Source organism: Myotis myotis, unplaced genomic scaffold, assembly GCF_014108235.1.
Source record: "Myotis myotis isolate mMyoMyo1 unplaced genomic scaffold, mMyoMyo1.p scaffold_m19_p_10, whole genome shotgun sequence".
Classification (NCBI taxonomy): domain Eukaryota; kingdom Metazoa; phylum Chordata; class Mammalia; order Chiroptera; family Vespertilionidae; genus Myotis; species Myotis myotis.
This window is the reverse complement of record NW_023416314.1, coordinates 48689176-48709097: the sequence shown is the minus strand read 5'-3', so window position 1 is coordinate 48709097 and position 19922 is coordinate 48689176. Positions and strand designations below refer to the sequence as shown.

Below are 19922 nucleotides of genomic sequence, written 5' to 3'. Positions count from 1 at the left end.
TTGATGTTTCTCTTTCTCTCCCTCTCCCTTCCTCTCTGAAATCAATAAAAATACACATAGTTTTAAAATGGAGTTCCATGTAAGGCTTCTTTAGCTCATCTGCTACAAATGAAACTTGGAAAATTACCAGTGTTCACGGAATGTCCGTCTCCCCTTCCCATAGGCTCTGCTCCCACAGGCCTTGGGGTGAAAATGGCACTGGTGTGTCCAGTGGGCAGTCTGCTTTCCCAGGAGACAACAAATCTCTGGGGCAGACATTCTCAGGACAATAAAGAGATTCCAGGGAAGCAGCAAGCCACAGTCTGTTGTTTTTCTAACAGACCCCTAAGAACCGCAGCCCCGTGGGAAACCTTGTCTGTGTAGCCACCCTGAAGTGCTGGACAAACACCAACCGGAGTCACTCTCCACTTCAAAGTGGGAAGTGTGGCTGCACAGCCACCCAGCCTGGAGTGCAGAGCGGGCGAGTTCACCGGAGAGGTCACTGTTTGTACAAGGCCAACGTCACCGGGACAGTGGGTCCTGCCGACAGCACTTCCCAGACGTGAATCACCAGGGGCTCCTTCAAAAGCAGGTTTGGGCTCAGTTGGTCCGGGGTGGGCCCTGAGACACTGCATTTGTAACCAGCTGCCAGGTGATGCTGACGCTGCCGGTTCTGGGCCCACACTTAGTGAGAACTGAGAAAGAATTATGGTTTGGGTAAATTTGACTTGGAAGCAAAAAAAGTTGGCTCAGAAAACAGCCCAGAACCATCTCAGAAGGGACAGGTGCAACCGATTTCTTTCCACTCTCCCCTCCTGTGCTGCCGCCAACAGAGAGAGCACAAACGGCCCCTCAAATAAGGCCCGCGTGAGAGGCAGGAGCAGACTCCCACCCGAGACAGAGTGCATGCAAGGGACGCTCCTTAGGTGGAGGCCAGAGCAAACCCAGGCACACAGGCGAGAGCCAGCACCGTGACCGGGAAACGGACATCTCTCCTCCAGTCACTCAGCCTCTGCTTCCTCCTCTCCATCATCTCCTGGATCACTGGCTCTGGCTCACAGCAGCGCCAAGAGACGAGGAAGCCATTCTTGAAGGGATTCCCCCAAAGAAATCCTATAAGGGTTCGGACAAGGGTGATTTCGAACTCAGTGGATAATACGCGTTTGAGCACATTTTAAGACATGAATGGAACTGCAGGCCTTATCAGCGCTTCCCTTCGAGCGTCCCAGAAAACGGGCTGAGCCATAGGCAGCGCCCTCTTCCCCATGGCGGGCCTGGTGGCTCTATTTGTTACAAAGTTCAGCTGTGAGGACCAGGGTGCTGATCCCAGTCAAGGCTTCCCCATGAAGCAAGTCACAGACATGAACACAATGTCATAAAAATACACATTTCAGATGGAAGTCTTTTCTAAGCCCTATAACCCGGGTATAATGTGTTATACAAACGACCCCACGTGCCTCTGTGTCATAATCATGGCATCAGCCGTCAGGCTAGCTAGCGCTGGCCTCCCGCAGTTCACTGACAGCACCGGGGCTTGCTTTGCGGGGACTGGGACGGCCTTTTCAAGTGAAGGCATATCTCAGGTCTCTTTAAAGAGCTGCCTGGGGAAGCGGAACTGATACCCTCTTTTTCTGCTGATCAATTTTTCAGTAGCAGGAGAGGGACTGGTGCCTGGTTTTGACAAAGTAGCCTGTAATGTTCTCCTGTCACCAGAAGGTGGCACTTGCGGGTACTGGGACATTGGCCTTCAAGACTCAAGTGCAGAAAGCACAAAACACAAAAGGTAGAAACAATGACGGGGAGAAAAGCCGGACAGTTGGTGCCTCTTCACTGCTCACTTTTGATAGTGCTTACATATTGATCAGCATAGGTGCCATAGATCAGGCCCCGCATGTTGCATAACATCTTATATAATCTTTAAAAATCCTGCCAGGTTTCATACATTTCAAATGTATCATTTGTATTTTACAGACGTGAGCCCCACCCTGGCTGGCTCTGTTTCTCAAGGTCACATTGCTAGTAAGCAGTGGAGTGAGGACCAGAACCTGACTGTTATTCCACCAAGTCAAGCCTGGGACTGAGCAGCTCCAGAGAGAGAAGAGCAAGGAGGGCCAGGGCGGCTGGGCCTGTGGCCATGGGCTGTCAGGCCACGGGCCTCTGTTAAAACCAACGCTGTGCACACAAACCTCGTGCAGGCTGTTGAAGCCTCTCCGCCTCCGTTTGTTCATGTCGTTATTCTCTTCCGTTTGGTTGTCCACCTGCAAAGGCCAAGAGACCACCGTGAGCTCAGGACCATCAAGGACCTCGGACCCACTGACAGCCCTGAGCCAGCACTGGGCCCACTGCCCTGCCTGCCCAGGAGACAGATGGACATACCCCACCCAGCACCCAGAGCTCCATTTGGGCGCAGGGGATAGGGTCTTCCTCCATCTGGGGAGCCAGTTTCTGACAGAAGGGGTGGGAATCACATCCCCAAATCCAGCTGAAACATCCCAAAGCACAGACTCCCTGACAGGGCAGGGATTGTCCCCGTGGTGAATGCGACCTCGGTCTCAGGCAGTGGCCTCCAGGCCTGCTGAAAACCTCCGGTGCTGCCTATGAGACACTGGCTCACCTCAAGGGCAGGATTCTCGGGCTCAGAGCAGCTGCCCAGGGATGTGACGGCCACTCGGACACCACCCCAGCTACCAGTGCGAGATAGTTTAACTTCAAAGGAGCACCAGACTTTGAACCCTGTGGCGAGTGTACAGCCAGTGTGCCCAGGACTGTGTGATTCATCGCTTTTTGTCCCCGGCATCATTATAGTGCCTCCTTTCACCCTCAAAAGCATCCTGGTTTAGACAATAAATTACGTGGCTGCCCTACCAATAGCCTTTTACAGCCTACTTTCTGCTGCCTGAATCTGGACATTTACACCCAGAGACACCCAGAGAAACGTGCACTAACCAAGCCCATCACATCACCTCCACGAAGACCACCAACGGGCTCCTGCTGTCAGGCTTGAGCCTCAAAGGAATGGGTGGAACTGCACAGGTTGTGCTGCTGCTATGAGCTGGGCTGGGCTGGGTGTGAGGGCTGACTTAGTTCTTCCCCTGAACACTGCAGGATGAGTCCATTCTTGACAATGAAGTTAAACCTACCTCTCTACCTTCTCCAAATGGCCAGCCCCCTGATGACCATGGAATCACCCCACAACTATGTCTCCCTCCTACAGGGAGCCTCCTCGGCCTCAGAGGGCCCTCCACAGCAGGCCCCAATCAAATCCCGGCCTTGGTTCCACTTGGGATGCAGCAGCCAGGGCGGCTGGCCACTCTCTCCCCTCCAACCCAGGGGTACCACCCCATCAGCCCTACACACCCTAAACTGGCCCAATCACAAGAGGATTCTTTTACCTCCCAGTTGTTCTGGAACAACACTAATACTTTCGGTTGTTATTACAATAGATGCTAATATACCACATAATAGCAACAGCACTAATACTACCACTGGAGTCCCTAGCACGGTCTGCTGTGTGCTCACTGGCTTCCAACAGAAAGCACCTGCTTCCCGAGTTCTTACACTCCCCCGGCCCCTGACCCCTCCCCGTATTTACCAGGACCTTTAATATTTTCAAAGACGAGATCAACCAGAGCTTAGTCATTAATATTTGTTTGAAAATTTGACCCAGGCATCAAAAAAACAAAAACAAAAAACAAAAACCCGGACAGATCAAAGGGCCCGGCCGTCCCTCCCACATTCTCCTCAGCTCCCAGTAACTCATTATTCTGTGACTGGAAATTATTTCAGGCCCAACGCTTGGGCAAACACCAAGAGAAACAGATGACCTATTTGCAACAGCGTTGGGTCTTAGCGGCACAGGCTGTCTGGCCCGAGCTCCGCAGCCCGTGAAGGCCTCGCTGGCCTCGGACTGCAGCGTGTGGAAGCACAAGATGTCCTGCCCACCCGGCAGGAACACGCGGTGCAGCATCTTCGGGTTTTCCATTGTTTCTTGTTTGTTTGTTTGTTTCCACCTTAAATGAAGACTTGGCTTTTCCCTCAAAGAACAACACATGTTATTCTCTCCATTGCATTCAACAGCCGTGGGTGTGACTGTTCCAACAACCAGAGCCTGTCTAGGTCCAAGGCCGGGCTTAGCCGCAGGCCCACAGAAAGCACCTCTAGGGAAAGTGTGTGCAGCAGCAGCCACAGCTCCTCTGCTTCAGCCTGAGCCACGGGACAGTAAACCGTGGTCTGTGTGGAGAGGTGAGCAGTGAAGAGCTAGGTTAAAACTAAACGGTGGAGAAAACGCAAACCTAGATGTTTATGTATTTTTTTTTCTTAACTGTATATCTCTATTTGGGAACTAAAGTTGCCCCAGCACCCCCATCTCCTTGGGCTCTATTTTATTCTACAAAGAATTGGGTTGCAAGGAGAAAGAAAATACTTATTGTGCCAGTCAGACAGAACGTGAGAATAAACCAGTAACTCACTTTCTTTTTCTGTTAATATTTTCCATCCCTTTCACCTGAACTTTTTTTTTTAAGTCATGATGTCCTAGTGACTTGTAAGATTCTGCACACCAAAAATCATTTATTAAACTAATTGGTATCTCCACTAAAAAAAAAAAATTATGCATATATCTCCCAATCTGATCATTTATTTGATCAGCACAAAATCACCATGTTCCCATATTGCCTGACTTAATGTGAATTTAGCCCAAAGTAAACAAGCTGTGTATTTAGTTAGCCAGTATAACCTAATTGTGGAGAAATTCAGATCTGGGCCACAGGGAGAGACTGGCCATTGCAAGCAAATGACCTGGTTGAGAAGGGTGGTTGCCATGTGATTTAGAAAGATGGCCTGTGACACTGCCAAGAGAGTCTGTTCTTCTTCAACGGCAGCGTAGAAAGGAAACATGGGTTCGAGTTCTGACATGAATTACTTCCTGGCTGTGTGACCTTAGAGGAATCACCTAACCTCTCTGACTTCAGTTTCCTCACTATAGGATATTACACTGTCATAACTGGTGTAAGGATCAATAAAGTCATTTATGTAAAACATTTCTTATAACATGAAGTGCTGTGTGTTAGACGCTGTCACTGAGGTTAATGCTAGTTAGCAGACATTAGAATTCTAGTTCTGACTTTGACATCCACCACCTACATGGCTTTGCAATTTAACCTCCCTACATCCAAGTTTCCGCATCTCGCTGGGATGAGGACACATTCCCCGCTCCCTTAGAAGGCGACGCGAGGGGCGAATGCGATACACAGGAAACTGTTCCCGATGCTCTAAGTGCTACATCGCCCATGGTTGCAGTACTGAACGCACGGTTCAATCCAACTAGCATCACTCATCTGTTCAGAAGACGAGCATCTTTACTTAATCAGTACTTGCAAAGGGCATGGCCTGTCACTTACGGAGCCCCTTCCATGTGCCAAAGACTGTGTCAGACCTGCAGCGCGCATTTGTTGACAGTGTCTTCACAGCAATACAATGCTCGTTATTACGATCTTCTTGCAGACAAGCCCAGGAACTTCCTGAGAGTTTTAAGCACGTGAATCCCCAGCACACCTAAAACCGTGTCTGCCTGGCCTCAACGTGCACTGCCATGCTGCAACCAGCTCAGAACCTCCGGCTGTGGGTGCACAGAGGGCAGGAGGAGGAGGAGAGCGGGGGGGGGGGGGGGGGGGGGGGGGGGGAGCATCGGGACCTGGTCCTCTGGACTCTCCCAAACCTTCTTCAATCTCTCAACTGAGAACTACTAGGCTGCTCGCCAGGAGCTTTGGCTGCTGGGCGGGAGGTTCTGGGAGAGGAGTTGGGGAAGGAGAGTTAGAGGAACTGCAGAAGCCCCTCTAGAAGGCAAGCTCCCCTGGTCAGGGTCCTGCTTGTGCTGTTCACTGCTCTACCCCAGCTCCAAGGGGAGAACTCAACATAAACTAGGCATCAGTAAAGATGTGTTGAATAGATGGAAGGAGGAAGCACATTTAAAAAAATATATTTGTTAATCCTCACCAGAGGATATTTTTTCCATTGATTCTTTAGAGAGAGTGGAAGAAAGGGGGGTGGGGGGAGACAGAGAGAAACGTTGATGTGAGACAGACACATCAATTGGTTGCCTCCCACATTTACCCCAACCAGGGCCAGGGATTGAGCCTGCAACTGAGGTACGTGCCCTTGACTGGAATCGAACCTGCGGCTCTTTAGTCTTCGGGCCAACGCTCTAACCACTGAGTAAACCGGCCAGGACAGGAAGCACTTTCTTCCCTAGCAACCCCTGGCTCTTTGCAGAGTAGTTGTGCAGAAGATTCATGGAGAGGAGCACTGGGAGGCTGACTCAGGCCCCCCGCAGGTCATGTGCACGCCACTCTACCGGGGACCAGTGCTGGAGGAGGACCTGGGTCCGAATCAGCCAGCTGAGCAGGATCTGCATCCCGGGGCCACTAACCCGGCTTCTGGGATGGGCTTTTCATGAACAAGTGACAGCCGCTGTGCTGTGCTGTCCTCCAAAGTGTGGGCTCAGAATGGGGAAAAGATCAGGCCCCCTGCGTGCATATGTCACATGTGACGCATGTAATGGCTGAAGTGGCCGTCAGTGCAGGCATTACCCACATGTGGCAGGCCTAGAAGAGCGAGGACTGAGACCACATATGTTCAGGTGTCACCTGCGGTGTGTGGTGACAAGAGCCCTGGAGTCCCCCGGAACTGTCGCTTGCCCTGAGGCTTTCGATGCTTACGGGATGAGAGGCAGATCTGCAGAAGCAGACCCCGGGGGTAGTAAAAGGAAAAGAGAATCTCAGGCTCTTCTTCCCACAGGCCTGGACCCGCCGGTCCTCAGAGCTCATCGAGCAGCCCCATAGCTCCCACTCACCGAGGGACCACCTCGTGGCGGGTAGATGGAAAGTTACAAGGTCCTCGGGGAGGAAAAGTCTTATTTTGCCTAACGTTGGTCCGTCTTGCTGGGATTGTGACATTAGCAGATTTGGGGATGAGAAAAAAAATGTAACACCAACAGTGAAAACCGGAGGGAGAAAGGCTTTTAAGACTGGCTCAACAGAGAAACAGTGAACTCTCTTCAGATTACGATGCCACGTTGTGAATGCGCGTGAGCTGCTGCGTTCCCATAGCTCAGTGCTCCTCTGGCAGCTGGTGAGGGGTGGGGAGGGGCCTTACTAACTTGCCCTCCCCTGGGCAGCCCACGGCACATGCTGGAGGAGCCCAGCCATGGTTCACACCTGCTCCCCTGCATTTCCTAGCAGAGCCAGCAGAACATGGAGCGAGGGCCCAGCAGCCGTCAGGGGCCTGGCTGGCCTTGCTGACTGCTGACTTTTGACCATTCCCACCTCCTGGCCAGGCCCTTTCCATTCAGTCACTCTGTAAACAGAGGAGTGGTGAGTGAAGGTTTAAACTCCAATCCAGCCCCTTCTGCTCTTTCAGTTGTGGGCTAGGTGGTGGGAGAATCCGGTGAACGGAGAAAGGTGGTGAACGCTTGGCCCCGAGGGCTTGTGGAAAGGCTGCGTTGGCTGCCTGGATGGGGCAGCCCAGAGTGGGGTCCTTGGGCTTCAGAGGACACATGACTGGCCTGGCGGGAGCACGCCTATGGCTGGTATCCAGGGGACAGCTTTCACTCACGGGACATGTGGTGGCGATGCAGCCCTCACACTGAGCTTCTGAATGGGGCGCCCTGGGGTGCAGAGCAGACAGAGCTCTGCTGAAAACCCTGGCAGACCTGCGCACCTTCCTCCCCAGCCCTCACTTGGCTCACCCACCCCTCCCAGCAGACAGGGCGTGGGGGAGCGCCGAGTACCCTATGCAGCTAGCCCAACAACTGCTTGCGACATTCCAGGGAGCGCGGGTCTCAGTGGAAAAAGTGACCGCTGTTCCAGCAGCTGAGAGAAAGGAGGGAGGCCACACCCTGGGTGGAGGGGAGGCAGGACATGGCATGACTGTCAGCAACTGCGAGAGGCTGAGACAGGCAGAGGCCTGCACCCTCTCTGCCAAGCGAGGGAGGCTCCCCGTGCGCTCAGAGCCAGGGCGAGCCCTGGGCCAGGACTTGCCACCTAACACCTCTGGGCCCCCTTTTTAAAATCTGTACAATGAGCACAATAAGCCAGACGACGTGTATTATCCCTTTCCCAGAGATGCCATCACTCAGATACAATTATTTCTCATTAGGCCCATCATTCCCAAACCGGGTACCAAGGCACCCTGTGGCACCTCAGTCAGCTCGTAGAAGAGCCGCGGGGTATTTAGATTTCCTAGGGAAGCATGGTGAAGTCTGCCGTAGACCTTGCAAAACGCCCTTATAAGATATTTGAACTTAACTACTGAATAAATGGAACTTCTTTAGATCGAGGGGCACCGTGAAAAAAGTACTGAGACAGGCAGGGTGCCGTAGGTCAGGGAAGCTCGGGAACCTCTTTGTTGGGCGCTGAGCTCTTCAAAGGCAAGGAGCCTATCGTAGTCATTTTTGTCCATGTCCTCCCCTTGTCAAAAACTAACAAAAAGTTCAGCCCTAATGTGGGCATACTGTAGGGCCCAACGGACATTCGTTGAATGAATAAAAAAAAAAAAGAATAGAACAGGATGTGTAACTGTAGCATCACCGCCCTGCCTCTCAATGGCCCCTGTGCTCCTGATCGAAATAAACTGCTCAACAAAGCGAGAAGCTGCCTCTCCTCCCCACCGAGGAGGCCACGCTGATCCACCCGGAACTTCCTGTAACCCAGTGGTTCTCAACCTGCTGGCCCTTTAAATACAGTTCCTCATGTTGTGACCCAACCATAAAATTATTTCTGTTGCTACTTCATAACTGTAATGTTGCTACTTTTATGAATCGTAATGTAAATATCTGCTATGCAGGATGGTCTTAGGCGACCCCTATGAAAGGGTCGTTCGACCGCCAAAGGGGTCGCGACCCACAGGTTGAGAACCACTACTGTAACTGCTTCTAAGTCAGCGAAGTGCCGGGGGAACTTCCAAAACACTCAGTTACTAAGCAGACACAGACCAAGAGCAGGACGTTCTCCAACCCCCCAGCCCCATCCATGCGCAAAAAGCAGTTAAAGGAAAGCCAAGCCTTGACTTACTCGTGGAGTCCTCTTCCTGGGAAACGTGAGGTTGAGATAGTTGTGAGGAAGGGATGATTTGGCCACGCCCAAGTCATCATTTTCTCCGTAGTTTTTGCCCCAAGAGTCTGTTAGGAAGTAAAAGTATGGCTGAGATTTGGGTCCTGCCACAGCTACCCAAGGGTTCAGGGGTGTCACTGCTATAAAGTCCCTCCAAAATAATTTTCTTCCCCCAACTAAAGATGTGAATGGCCTGGGCAGGGGGCTGTGCAGCCCCACCAGAGACCGCCAACGCCGGGGGCAGACCAGAACCCTGGCGTCATGCATCACCTACACACAGACCCACTTACACACATGGGTCTGTGGGACCCATCCCTGTTTGGCCTTAAGGGAAGGCATGGGTCAGCCCAGAACAGAAGACACCAGGGTGAAGAGCAGCCGGAGATGGCCCAAGGCAGAGCTGGCTCAAGGGCAGAGCGAAGCGTGGTCCAAAGCAGGTGCTTACCCACAGGCCTCAGCGGGGTGCCCCGGAAGAGCTCGTAGAACTTGGACAGGTACATGACCATGCTGAGCTTGTCGGGCTCTTGCGCTGACGCCATCTCTTTGCCCGTGGTCACTGGGGGGATGCCAAACTCTCGCTCAGCCACGTCAAACGCCAGCTGGTTGTTCTCCACGGCGTCATCTTCGTTCAGAGAGTCAAAGTTGCTGGAGAATCAAAACGAGGTGAAACTCAGGGAGAGGAGGCAGAGGTGGGGGGAGTGAAGGAGCGGTGACCCCAGCCCCGGGTCCCGAATCACACCCCGACCCCGCTCCCCAGGAGCCTCAGTCACAAGAAGCTAACACTGTCCAGATCTGGGCCACAAGAACGTCAGGGCTGTCAGAAGATGGTGTACGCCACTTTGGGAAATGCATGAGCTACTTAGCCTTTAGATAGTTCCCTTACGTTTGTTTTCTTTTTGTTACAAAACTAACATGGGCTTCTTGTCAAAAAAGAATCAAGTGATTTATAACCTGTAAAGTGCTAAGTGAGAGCCACCCCCTTCTCAAGGCAACCTCACGTCCTAAAGGTACCGATTGATAACGCCTTGGCAGGTTTCCTTTCAGCCCTTTGGATGCCTTTGCTTGTGAGTGTGAGGTTACACCGCACACAGTGGTTTAAACACAACCTCAATCGATGCATTGTGCTTTCAACATCACGAGGTGCTCACATAATTCAATCTCCCTAATGAACCTGACATATTTCCCAACTTATAAATGAAGAAACAAACTCAGAGAAGGCACGTGCCTTGCCCAATGGTACACAGCTAGTCAATTCGGGTCTCAGCTCTAATTATTTGGGCTGTAAACCGTCACATTTCCCCCCAGAATTAGGTCTTGCCCATCATTCCTGCCTAAGGGTAGAGCTCCATGGTGGGAATGCTCAACTTTCCCACGTGTGGAAATGGAGGGGCGGGAGACGGGTAACCACTGAGCCTGAGTCACATATTAGGAACACAGATCAAAGGAGTTGTGGGCAGATTCATCAGTGCAAAGGGGAAACAAAACAAGCTTAAGGAAAAACTCAAATCAAAAATATGCAAAGAGAAATTTTGAACCAAGTTCTGAAGATTCTGCCTCTAGCAGAACAGTCCTGGTTCCCCTCGTCTCCAGGGTCCCCGTGGGCAGTGAGGAGCTTGGCAGGCTCAGCCGGGCCCCAGACTCACATCAGCTCAGGCCGGAAGCGGTGGATGATGGCACACAGGGCCAGGCCACTCCGCCAGGACGTGGTCAGGTCGGTGACGTTGACGTGTTGGTAGCCCTCGGTCTGCTGCTGGCACCAGGTTAAGAGCTTGCTGGGCCGGATGTCTGACTCTGCAGTAATGGGAGACAGACAGTGAGGTGCTCTGGGGAAATCTCAGGGACCCCTGGGGACCGCTCTCTGACTGCCACCATGTCTGGGAACATGGGGAATAGCACCAAGGCAAGGGGCCCTGTGGAGAGCATGGCGGGAGGGCAGGCTGCTGGGGCAGGAAGCATGCTCTCCTACAGCAGGTCCCCAAGACCCTCTGGAACACAGAGGCGGGACGATGCGGACTCGGCCAGCATCTCGTCCAGTGGGGAAGACAGACACGGATGCGGGTGACAATGACGCGGTGCTGTAATGATGGAGAAGCAGGGTGCCTGGCGTCTGCCAGGGCCGGGACTTGCCACAGAGAGGCACAAAGAGGGTACATGTGAGCTGCTTCTTAAAAAGTGTCTAGCAGCCGAAACCGGTTTGGCTCAGTGGATAGAGCGTCGGTCTGTGGACTGAGAGGTCCCAGGTTCGATTCCGGTCAAGGGCATGTACCTGGGTTGCGGGCACATCCCCAGTGGGAGATGTGCAGGAGGCAGCTGATCGATGTTTCTCTCTTATCGATGTTTCTAACTCTCTATCTCTCTCCCTTCCTCTCGGTAAAAAATCAATAAAATATATTAAAAAAAAAAGTGTCTAGCAATTCATCAGACAGAAGAAGGAGCTGCAGGAAGACAGAAAGGACTGCGCCGTGGAAAGACCAGGAAAACCCGTCCCCATGTGTAGCATGGCTGATGACGGGCGGCAGCAGCGGGGCACGTGGTGCTGGAGGGAAGGGGCTGGCTGGTAAGGCTGAGTGAGCCCAAAAGCTGGGAGGACACAAGGTCTGGGCGGGTGACCGGAGGCCAGAGGGGCCTTTAAGCAGGACGGTGACCTGAGCAAAGCCTGATGGGTACTGGGAGTTATTCCTGTATCATCCCTGCCCCCCAGCACTGTGCCAGGCCCTAGACGACCAAGAAAAGAATGGAGCACATGGACCCTGTTGTCCATCTGGGGAGGCAGACCCCAGACTGGAAATGAAGGGAGAAGAAGAGCAGGTCCCAGGGAAGTGATTCCACAGTTCACTGTGCCACGCGTGCAGCACGTCCGAACGCCTTGATGGTGGTTATAACGTAGGGCGTCACTGTCCCGGTGTCACAGAAGGGGAAACTGAAGAGCAGAGGAGAGGAGCCTGGCCAAGGTCACCCAGGTCCTCTGTGCCCCCGGGCAGCCTCCTCCCTGCAAAGCCCCTCCCAGGGGACCCGGGAGGGCGGCTTACCCCGCCGGGAGAGGCCCACGGATCTCCTCATGGAGCCCAGCCTCTTGAGGGGGGAGTGGTGCAGCTCCTTAGTGATGTACAAATGCTTCACCTACAAGCAAGAGAGAACACGCAGCTGCCCACCAGTCTTCCCCCACATTCCAGTCTCAGGGCCTGGGCACCTGACCTTCTCGACTTAGTATCTATCGGCCACTCCTTTCCTCTCCCGCTGGGCCCTCAGCGAGGGGACACAGGCCACCTGAGATACAGAGCGACGGGCCGCAATTATCCACCCAGATGTGGAAGCACTCAGTGTAAATATAGGTCACGGCTAACTTTTAAAATGCACGCCACTCCTAGAGCTATTGACTGAGAGGCTCTGAGTCAATGGGAGAGAATAAAAGGACTCTAGGATGATGCTGAAAAGGACTCAAATTCACCAAGTAGACTGAGGGAGGTATGCTTAGCAACATGGTGTGCATGGTGACAAACGGGTGTAAATATATGTACAAATGTGGACGTCCACTTACAAATGTTCTACTTCTCTCCTGTGGGCCACAGAGGTGCTGACTCCGTGTTACTCTTGTGACTCCCCGAGAGTCACCGTAGGGCCCAGAGGCTTGGTGGCCTTGGTCCCGGGGATGTGCCGAGATGTCAGGTGACCCCTCCTTCCCACCGCTCAGTGCAGGGGGCTCAGACGAGATCCCTGGGAAGGACTCACCTGATGGGGCCGCACACAGTGGGAGTTGAGGTTTGGGTACCGCGTGCCCGGGTCCAGCGTGTACTGCTCAAAGTTCTTGTTGATGTTCTCTGGGGTCGTTTGAGGTAACAGCCGGTAAAGACTTTCTCTGGAGGGAGGCAGGGCATGGGGTCGGGATTGCTCTTGAAGCCTGAGGCTTTGGTCGCCACCCCCACCCTCTCCGGCTTTCAAGGGCTTCTTAGATGTGTTTGTATAACCCTTCCCTGCAAAGCCTGACCCTCGTGGTTCTTGAGACCTGCGAAGTGGGGGAGGTTCAAGGGGTGCAGAGGAGGCAGGAAGGAGCCCGGGAGGTGGGAAAGCTGGCACCTCCCTCAGGCAGAGCTGGCAGCACAGGGACCTGTGGTTTTGCTATAACCGCCACTCAGCCACACGGCCTCTGGGGCCTATCCCCCATGACCACAGGCCGCCACACCCAAGACCAGCCAAGGCCGGTCCCCACCCACCAGTCCTTACTGCTCCCAGGCCACCAGCTGTCACAGCCACGTGGCCAACAGCAGGGGTCTGGGAGGAAGCCCAGGCTCTCCTGGGGGATCAGAGAACCAGCCCCCAACAGGGTCGGGCACTCAGCACTTCCCTGGCAACTTCCCCCAAACCTCTTCCGGGTCCCGGGCAACTGAGCAGTGCTGGAACCTCAACTTCAGGGCTACCCCGGATGAAAATTTCTCTTGGGCATCGAGGACCTATGGTCCTGGCCCCCAGAGAAAGTCACTGAAGGAGGTAGATTGTGATGGAGAACATTTCCTTGGGGACCCCGATGATCAAGCTACACATGGGAAGGCAGATGGGAGGGGACCGAGGCTTCATCCAGGTGCCACCTAGCAGCCAGCTGTGCTCCCTTCCTGCCCCAGCCGTGAGCCCGCCCGGCCCACACACTCACCTCTCAGCCAGCAGCTCCAGCGGAGGAGCGCCCTGGTCCCAGCTCTTCACCATCCAGGCCGTGTCAAAGGCCGCCAGGAAGCCACGGGCACAGCCTGTGCCCATGGGCCAAAAGGGCTGCAAAGAAAAATGGAAATTTAGGGTGATTCTAACAACTCCCAGCCTGCTCTCCAGTTCCATCCAGCACTCTCCCATTGCCAGGCCCAGGCGAGGCTCAAAACCGCTTTGGGGCTCAAAAAAGGCAGAGGCAAACTCCCACGCTGGGGGAGGGAAATGGGGAATGTTTCATAGAAGATGCCTTTATGCTGACTGAAAGGATGCATAGGATTCAGATTTAATCCATTCAGGAGCAGCGGGGATGGGGGGAGATAGCGAGCAAAGTCTCGGTGGCTGGAAATGGCAGAGCCTGACGGGCGAAGGGTCCGTGTGGTGTGGGTTCAGCGGTGATTATGGAGCAGAGTAATCACTGAGAAGTGGGTGTGGGGTGAGGTGCTGAGTGCTTAACCAAGGAGCTTAGGTTGTAGTCCACACACCATGGTGAGCAAGGGGTGAGTCATCAAACTCCCTTCTCACCAGACTGTCCCGCGCACACCCACAGCACAGTTGGGAATTTGATGCTCACCTTGGGTTAAATACGTAAACACATTTTGGGTAGTGGTTCCCTTACAGATGGAAACAGAGCCCTTCTGAAAGCATTTATGTAACCTGAGGATCCTAGCATTTGCGGATTTTCTGGGAAGCCTTCTGAGCAGGGAGGCCATGGACAGAACCGGGGCTTTGGGCCCACATGCCTCTCTTGCATCCTACATGACCTCAATGTTGCAAGACCACCAAGACCCACCCACATGAGGAAGGGATCTTGGCCCGGCTGAGGGGCCACATGCTCTGAGAAGGACGCCCTGAAGTCCAGACCAGGCCCCCTGAGTTTGTACTTCAGCAAAGAGGCCAGCCCAGAAGCACCCCAGGAGGAGGGAGGAGAAAGCTCTCTGGCCGATACAGACACGTGGGCTCCCCTGGATTTAGTGGAAGGGCTGGCTCTGAGGCCACGCTGGGCTTGGTGGAGTCCTGCCGACGGGCCGAGGGCCTGCCCTCCCCGGCTGTGTGACAGCAGCGGCTGCCAGGAAAACATAAACGGGAGATCTCTCTTCAGGCAGGAGTGAGGGGGCCCCCCATGCCGGCGGTACCTCAAGCAAGCTGTCGCCCACCAGGGCCACGAGCAGCTGGTGGGACTGCCGCTCGCGCACCAGGGCCGCGTTCTCCGAGGCGTACATGCAGGTGAAGTCGAACATAGCCACATCGGGCTGCTCATAGTGGTTCATGGCGAAGTCTAAGGACGGCAGCTGGTAGTTGGTGGCGAAGTCCGCAGCCTCGCGGGCGTAGGAGAGCAGGTGGTCCTGGTTCACGTTCTCGGCACACAGCAGCATCTCCGTGTCGATGTAGTCCTGCGGGGAGAACGGGAGCACAGTGCGGCCGCCTGCCCCTCCAAGGGCCAGGCCTGGCACCCCCTCCCTCGCAGAAGGACTTGGAATGGGGTCTGCACAGGGAGACTAGTCCAAGCAGACAAAGAAAATCAGGGCCAAGGGAAGAAAGAGGAACCAAATCGGCCAGCTGTGAGGGTTAACAGACTTGTGATTAAGCATCCAACGCAAAAGGGAAATGAGATATATCACAGTTCTCCCCTTATCAGAAAGAAAACAGCACTGAAATTCCTCGGGGAGGTAATTTTTTCCTGGCACTAAGTTCCAAAAGAACAGTCTCACGTAGGGGTTCCAACAGAGAACACGGTGTCGTAATGGACACTGTACATACTAATGGTCTTGCAGCAAACACAGCAGCATCTTTCATATGGCTGGTTCTCCTGATTACTTCAGTGAAATTAAAAGAGAGAAGAGTGAGAAAGAGTGCGTGTACAATGAACTAAGCTAAGCTGATGTGGTCCAGATGTGCTGTGTTTAGTGGTCAAACGAGACCAGAAAAGAAATGGGTGTTTGCCATCACTCAGAGTTGCTCTCCAAAATTCGTTTCCCCTTTTCTGGACAGGCTGAAGGCCGCTCAGGACCCTGCTCTCACAGTATTAACTGCTACACTTCCTGCCAGCGGGTGGAGAATCTGAGCCTAGAGGACCAGGATACCCATTCTGGAGGGACCTGCAGGACAGCCGTCTCCCAAGTCTAATCTGCTCATCCTGTGGCTAAAGAAACTAAAAGACCATCTTTCCCAAAAGGTGACACAGAAGGTGCACATCCCTGGGGGAGGCCGGGCAGGGACTAGGGTGTATAAGACCAACACAGGCCTTGGGTTATTGAAAGCAACAGGTTAAGTCCCACCTCTGCTGTGTACCGACGGAGTAAATGTGGGTAAGTTAGTAAACTCTTCTGACTTTCCATTTTCTTACTTATAAAATGGGGATAACAAACTCAGCTCACAGAGCCGTGTGAGGACTGAATGAGACCGTGTGGAACCCCCAGCCTGATGCGGGTGTGTGGGAAGGGCTCAATGAGTGGGAATTCCTTTCCTTAGTAACCATGACACAGAATGCAGCCTGTAGGGAGTGCAGCCTGGACCCACCCAAGGCACCAGCAAGAGCATTTACAAAGAAGGCAGTCTCATCTGCAAACAGAGTGACCTACAGGGCTCATTCTCCCCAGAGCCACGCCTTCAAATACCTTGTCCCCGGAATTCTACTATTTTCACACTCACACCACGTCCCCCCAGTTGGCCTTGGCCCAAGAGCGCTTTGTTAGGTCATGGTGTCCAGGCTGGAGCGCCAGCTATTTGATTTCCCTTCTCAGACCTGTTCCTACACTTACATGGTCACTTCCTTCCCTTGCAGGAGTGGAGAGGAGACAGGGAAACATCAACAAACAGGTCTCAACAAAAAGCCCCCTCTTCAAGGCATGCTGCAAGCACCTGGGGGTGGACCGGGCAACGGGTGGGTGTGACAACGTGCAATGTCTGGGCCAATGCCTCAAGCAGGAGGACCTGGCAAAGGACGGGCCCCCAGGAGGCACTGGGATGACAGCCCCCTGGCCGGGGCTGCTGGGAGGAGCCAGGGGCCTTGCAGGGCAGGAGGTTGCAGGTGAGTGAGTGGATGGCAGAAGGAGAACTTTAGGGAGGGGGTAAAAACAAGGACAAGAAAGAAAAAAGTGGGACTGAGGCTCTGGGTAAAGTGGGCAGGCACGGGGAAGTAGTTCTAAATTCCGATAAAAGCAGGGGGATGAAATTGGGCCCCATTTTCCACAGGCCTAGGGAACTGAAGCGAGGCTGAATGCTAGACAGACAGGTGGGGCAGCAGAGGGAAGCAGCAAAAATGAGGAAAGGTGGGTAATACAAACGGAAGAATGGTCACCCTAAATGGTGAGCTAGAAAGAGGCTGGAGGCCAAAAGAGAAGGCCGGGCAAGGCCTGTCCAGTGCTTCAAATGAGGGTGGACTCAGGCTCGGGAGACCAGCTGTGATGGGCATCCACCTCGCACACCTGGCCACCACGCTCCCGTCATGGTGAGACCAAGCCCACTGCATCCCGGAATCCTCGCCTGTGTGTGGGAGGGCCAGGTGGTCACAGCTGGGAGCCAGGAGGCATGGTTTCTCGAGGAGAAACGTTCCTCTCCCTTCAGTAGCTGTAGAAAGCAGCCCAGAGATGAGCAGGAAGAGAGGGGGAAGCAGGTCAATCAGTCATTCAGTGAGCCTGTTCTCGGCACCTCCTGTGTGCCTGTAGGAGGATGCTGACCCACATGGGGAGAGGGACGCAGGGAGGACTTGCCATTCCTTCAGGAGCAAGAGATGAATGTTAATTCAAGTGGCTCAGGACACAAGGTTTGGCTCCCAGCTTATTCAAATACTGTAGAGCTTAGCTAAACCCTGGAGACTGGGGCCAGCGCTCCTGAACCGAATGGGTGCCCAGTTCTCCCATGTCCAGACAATTTCTAGGTAAGAGTCCGTGTCTTATATCTACAGGCCCCTCAGATGCTCCCAGAGTCTCTGAGGGGGAGGAAAGGCCTGGGTGAGCACAAGCACGGGCTTGAGTCTGCTCCCAGCTCCTCCATAGTTACGATATGTGGGACCAGAGTGAGCCACGATGGAGAGCCTGAGATGGGAGGTGGAGGGGCTCAGACACCAAGGAATCGAGTCGCCATGAACAACATGCTGTGGCCTGGAACAGTGCCCTGGAGTGACCTGAGTGAAGCTCAGCGTCCAGAGGCTGGAGTGCTCAGCCAGGGACCCAGGAAACGCAAGTCACACTTTGCCTACCGCCCCAGGGATGGACTGACACAGGCACCCCTCCCTCCCAAAGGTACCCGTTGCACCTGCACCCCTGTCCCAAATAGTCCTTCACTATCTGACACAGGCATCCCGACAGAGGTGGCAACTTTGGGAGCAGAGGAAAGAAGGGGAGACCACCTTGCCTCCCCCCAGGGCAGCAGGGGGCACCCCATGTTGAGCCATTGCTCCCACCAGAGGTGCTCAGCTGACTTCATTCAACCCCGCCCTCATTCACACCTCCTTTCCGGCAACTTAGGTTCTCACCCAACCACTGAGCAATGTGACCTCCTGCCCTGCAAGGCCCCCTGGCTCCTCCCAGCAGCTGGGCCAGGTGGACTGTCATCCCAGTGCCTCCTGGGGGTCGTCCCTTTGCCAGGTCCCCACCCTCCTGCTTGGGGCATTGGCCCCAGGGGAGGGCTGGGTTATGAGTGCCATCTGGCCGCTGCCAGCTCAGGCTGGCGAGAAGATAGGGACATTCTTCCCTGACAAGCGGCAGTGAATGGTCACCATGCTGCTCGGCTGCAGGCCGGCGCGGAGAGCAGGCTGATCCTGGACTGAGATCCTTCTCTCCAGGCTGTGGCAGGAGCGGCAGGATCAGGGGCTCAGGAGAGATTGAACACCTGACCAAAGCCGCGTCCAGCCCTAGGCCCGCCACTCTATGCTCCTTCCTCCCAGCCCTGCCCTCTGTTTAGGCAGGAAAACATGGAGGCGGGAAGCAGACGCCAGGAAGCCAGCAGGACAAAAAAGCAGGTGCCAAAGCAGGGGGAGAAGGTGTGGAGGGAACCTGCAATCCACTGCGTGCTATGCACGGTATCTGGTGCTCTGCATACATCTTTAAAGGTGTTCTTCCAAACCACCCTTTCAGACAGAAACTATTACTCCTCCTCTGCACACGAGAAGACTGAGGTCCAGAAAGGTTAGGCAAACTAGTCGCTGCCCTGAGTTAACAGGTGGCAGAGCCAAGACTCAACTCAATGTTTTAATCCTTATCTGCAGAGTGAGGATATTTTTCCCATTGATTTTAGAGAGAGTGGAAGGGAGGAGGGAGAGAGAGAAACATCAATGTGAGAGAGACACATCGACTGGTTGCCTTCCGCATGAGGGCGGGGATTGAACCTGCAGTCAGGTATGTGCCCTTAACCGGGAATCGAACTGGTGACCCTCCAGTACGCAGGCCAATACTCTAACCACTTAACCACACCAGGCAGGGCTCAACTTTTTTACTACAAGAGCTTTTCCCCTTCATGACAAGGAGGCTACAGCATGAAATTCACAGTGAAAGTATCTCTGTGTCACACTTGGACAAGAAGCCCCCATCTGCCTCCAATGACTGTGCTCTCCCAGAAAAGAGGGCAGGGCTGAAGGAGATGTGGGGGAGAAGAAGGCTCAGGTGATCTCTCAGGGGCAAAGACCCACACTAACACCTGGGTTAAGGACTTAGCTCCCCTGCCAACCTCCCCCCGCCCCAGCCCCAGTTCTCTGCAGAAACGCCTCTGCATGCATTGGTGTGGGCTGTTTGCACAACACCAAGGAGAAGGAAAGTGGTGGTGGGAGTCCCTCCCCCTTCCCCCTTGTTCAGTTCCTGGCAGGACCATGGCTGCTCCTACACTGGCCGATGCTGCCAGCCCGGGCGCAAAGGGAAAGACAGGGCGTAACAGCCCAGGGAGACGTACGTTGATGATGACCCCTTTGTCGAGCAGGCTCTGCTTCTTGGCGGTCATGACAAAATAGTGGGTGCAGTCTTTGTAGTAAACAATGTTCTCCAGATCGATCCCTGAAAAGAGAAGCGAGTGTGCGCTCAGTTCCGCGTGCTCGGTGCCCAGCGCACCAGGAGCTCCGTGTTGCCTGCGTATTTACCTGCCGCCTGTTCACACTAGATGCATTTTAAAGACATGGCAAGTGCCAGAATTTACCCAAGCAAACACAGCTAA

At 54.0% G+C, this 19922-nt stretch overlaps 1 protein-coding gene across 15 annotated transcripts in view; it reads right to left on the bottom strand.

The window, feature by feature from the left end:
* MICAL2 (microtubule associated monooxygenase, calponin and LIM domain containing 2) overlaps window positions 1–19922 on the bottom strand; it is a 207327-nt gene that overhangs the window by 88234 nt on the left and 99171 nt on the right. For all 15 annotated transcript variants that reach the window (XM_036325407.1, XM_036325410.1, XM_036325406.1 and 12 more), the window contains 9 exons: window positions 19665–19765; window positions 14915–15172; window positions 13732–13847; window positions 12816–12942; window positions 12116–12206; window positions 10730–10877; window positions 9532–9731; window positions 9048–9154; window positions 2166–2237 (listed from right to left, as the gene is read on the bottom strand). In XM_036325407.1, coding sequence (XP_036181300.1) covers window positions 2166–2237; window positions 9048–9154; window positions 9532–9731; window positions 10730–10877; window positions 12116–12206; window positions 12816–12942; window positions 13732–13847; window positions 14915–15172; window positions 19665–19765 — 1220 coding nt within the window. The remainder of the gene's footprint in view (window positions 1–2165; window positions 2238–9047; window positions 9155–9531; window positions 9732–10729; window positions 10878–12115; window positions 12207–12815; window positions 12943–13731; window positions 13848–14914; window positions 15173–19664; window positions 19766–19922) is intronic.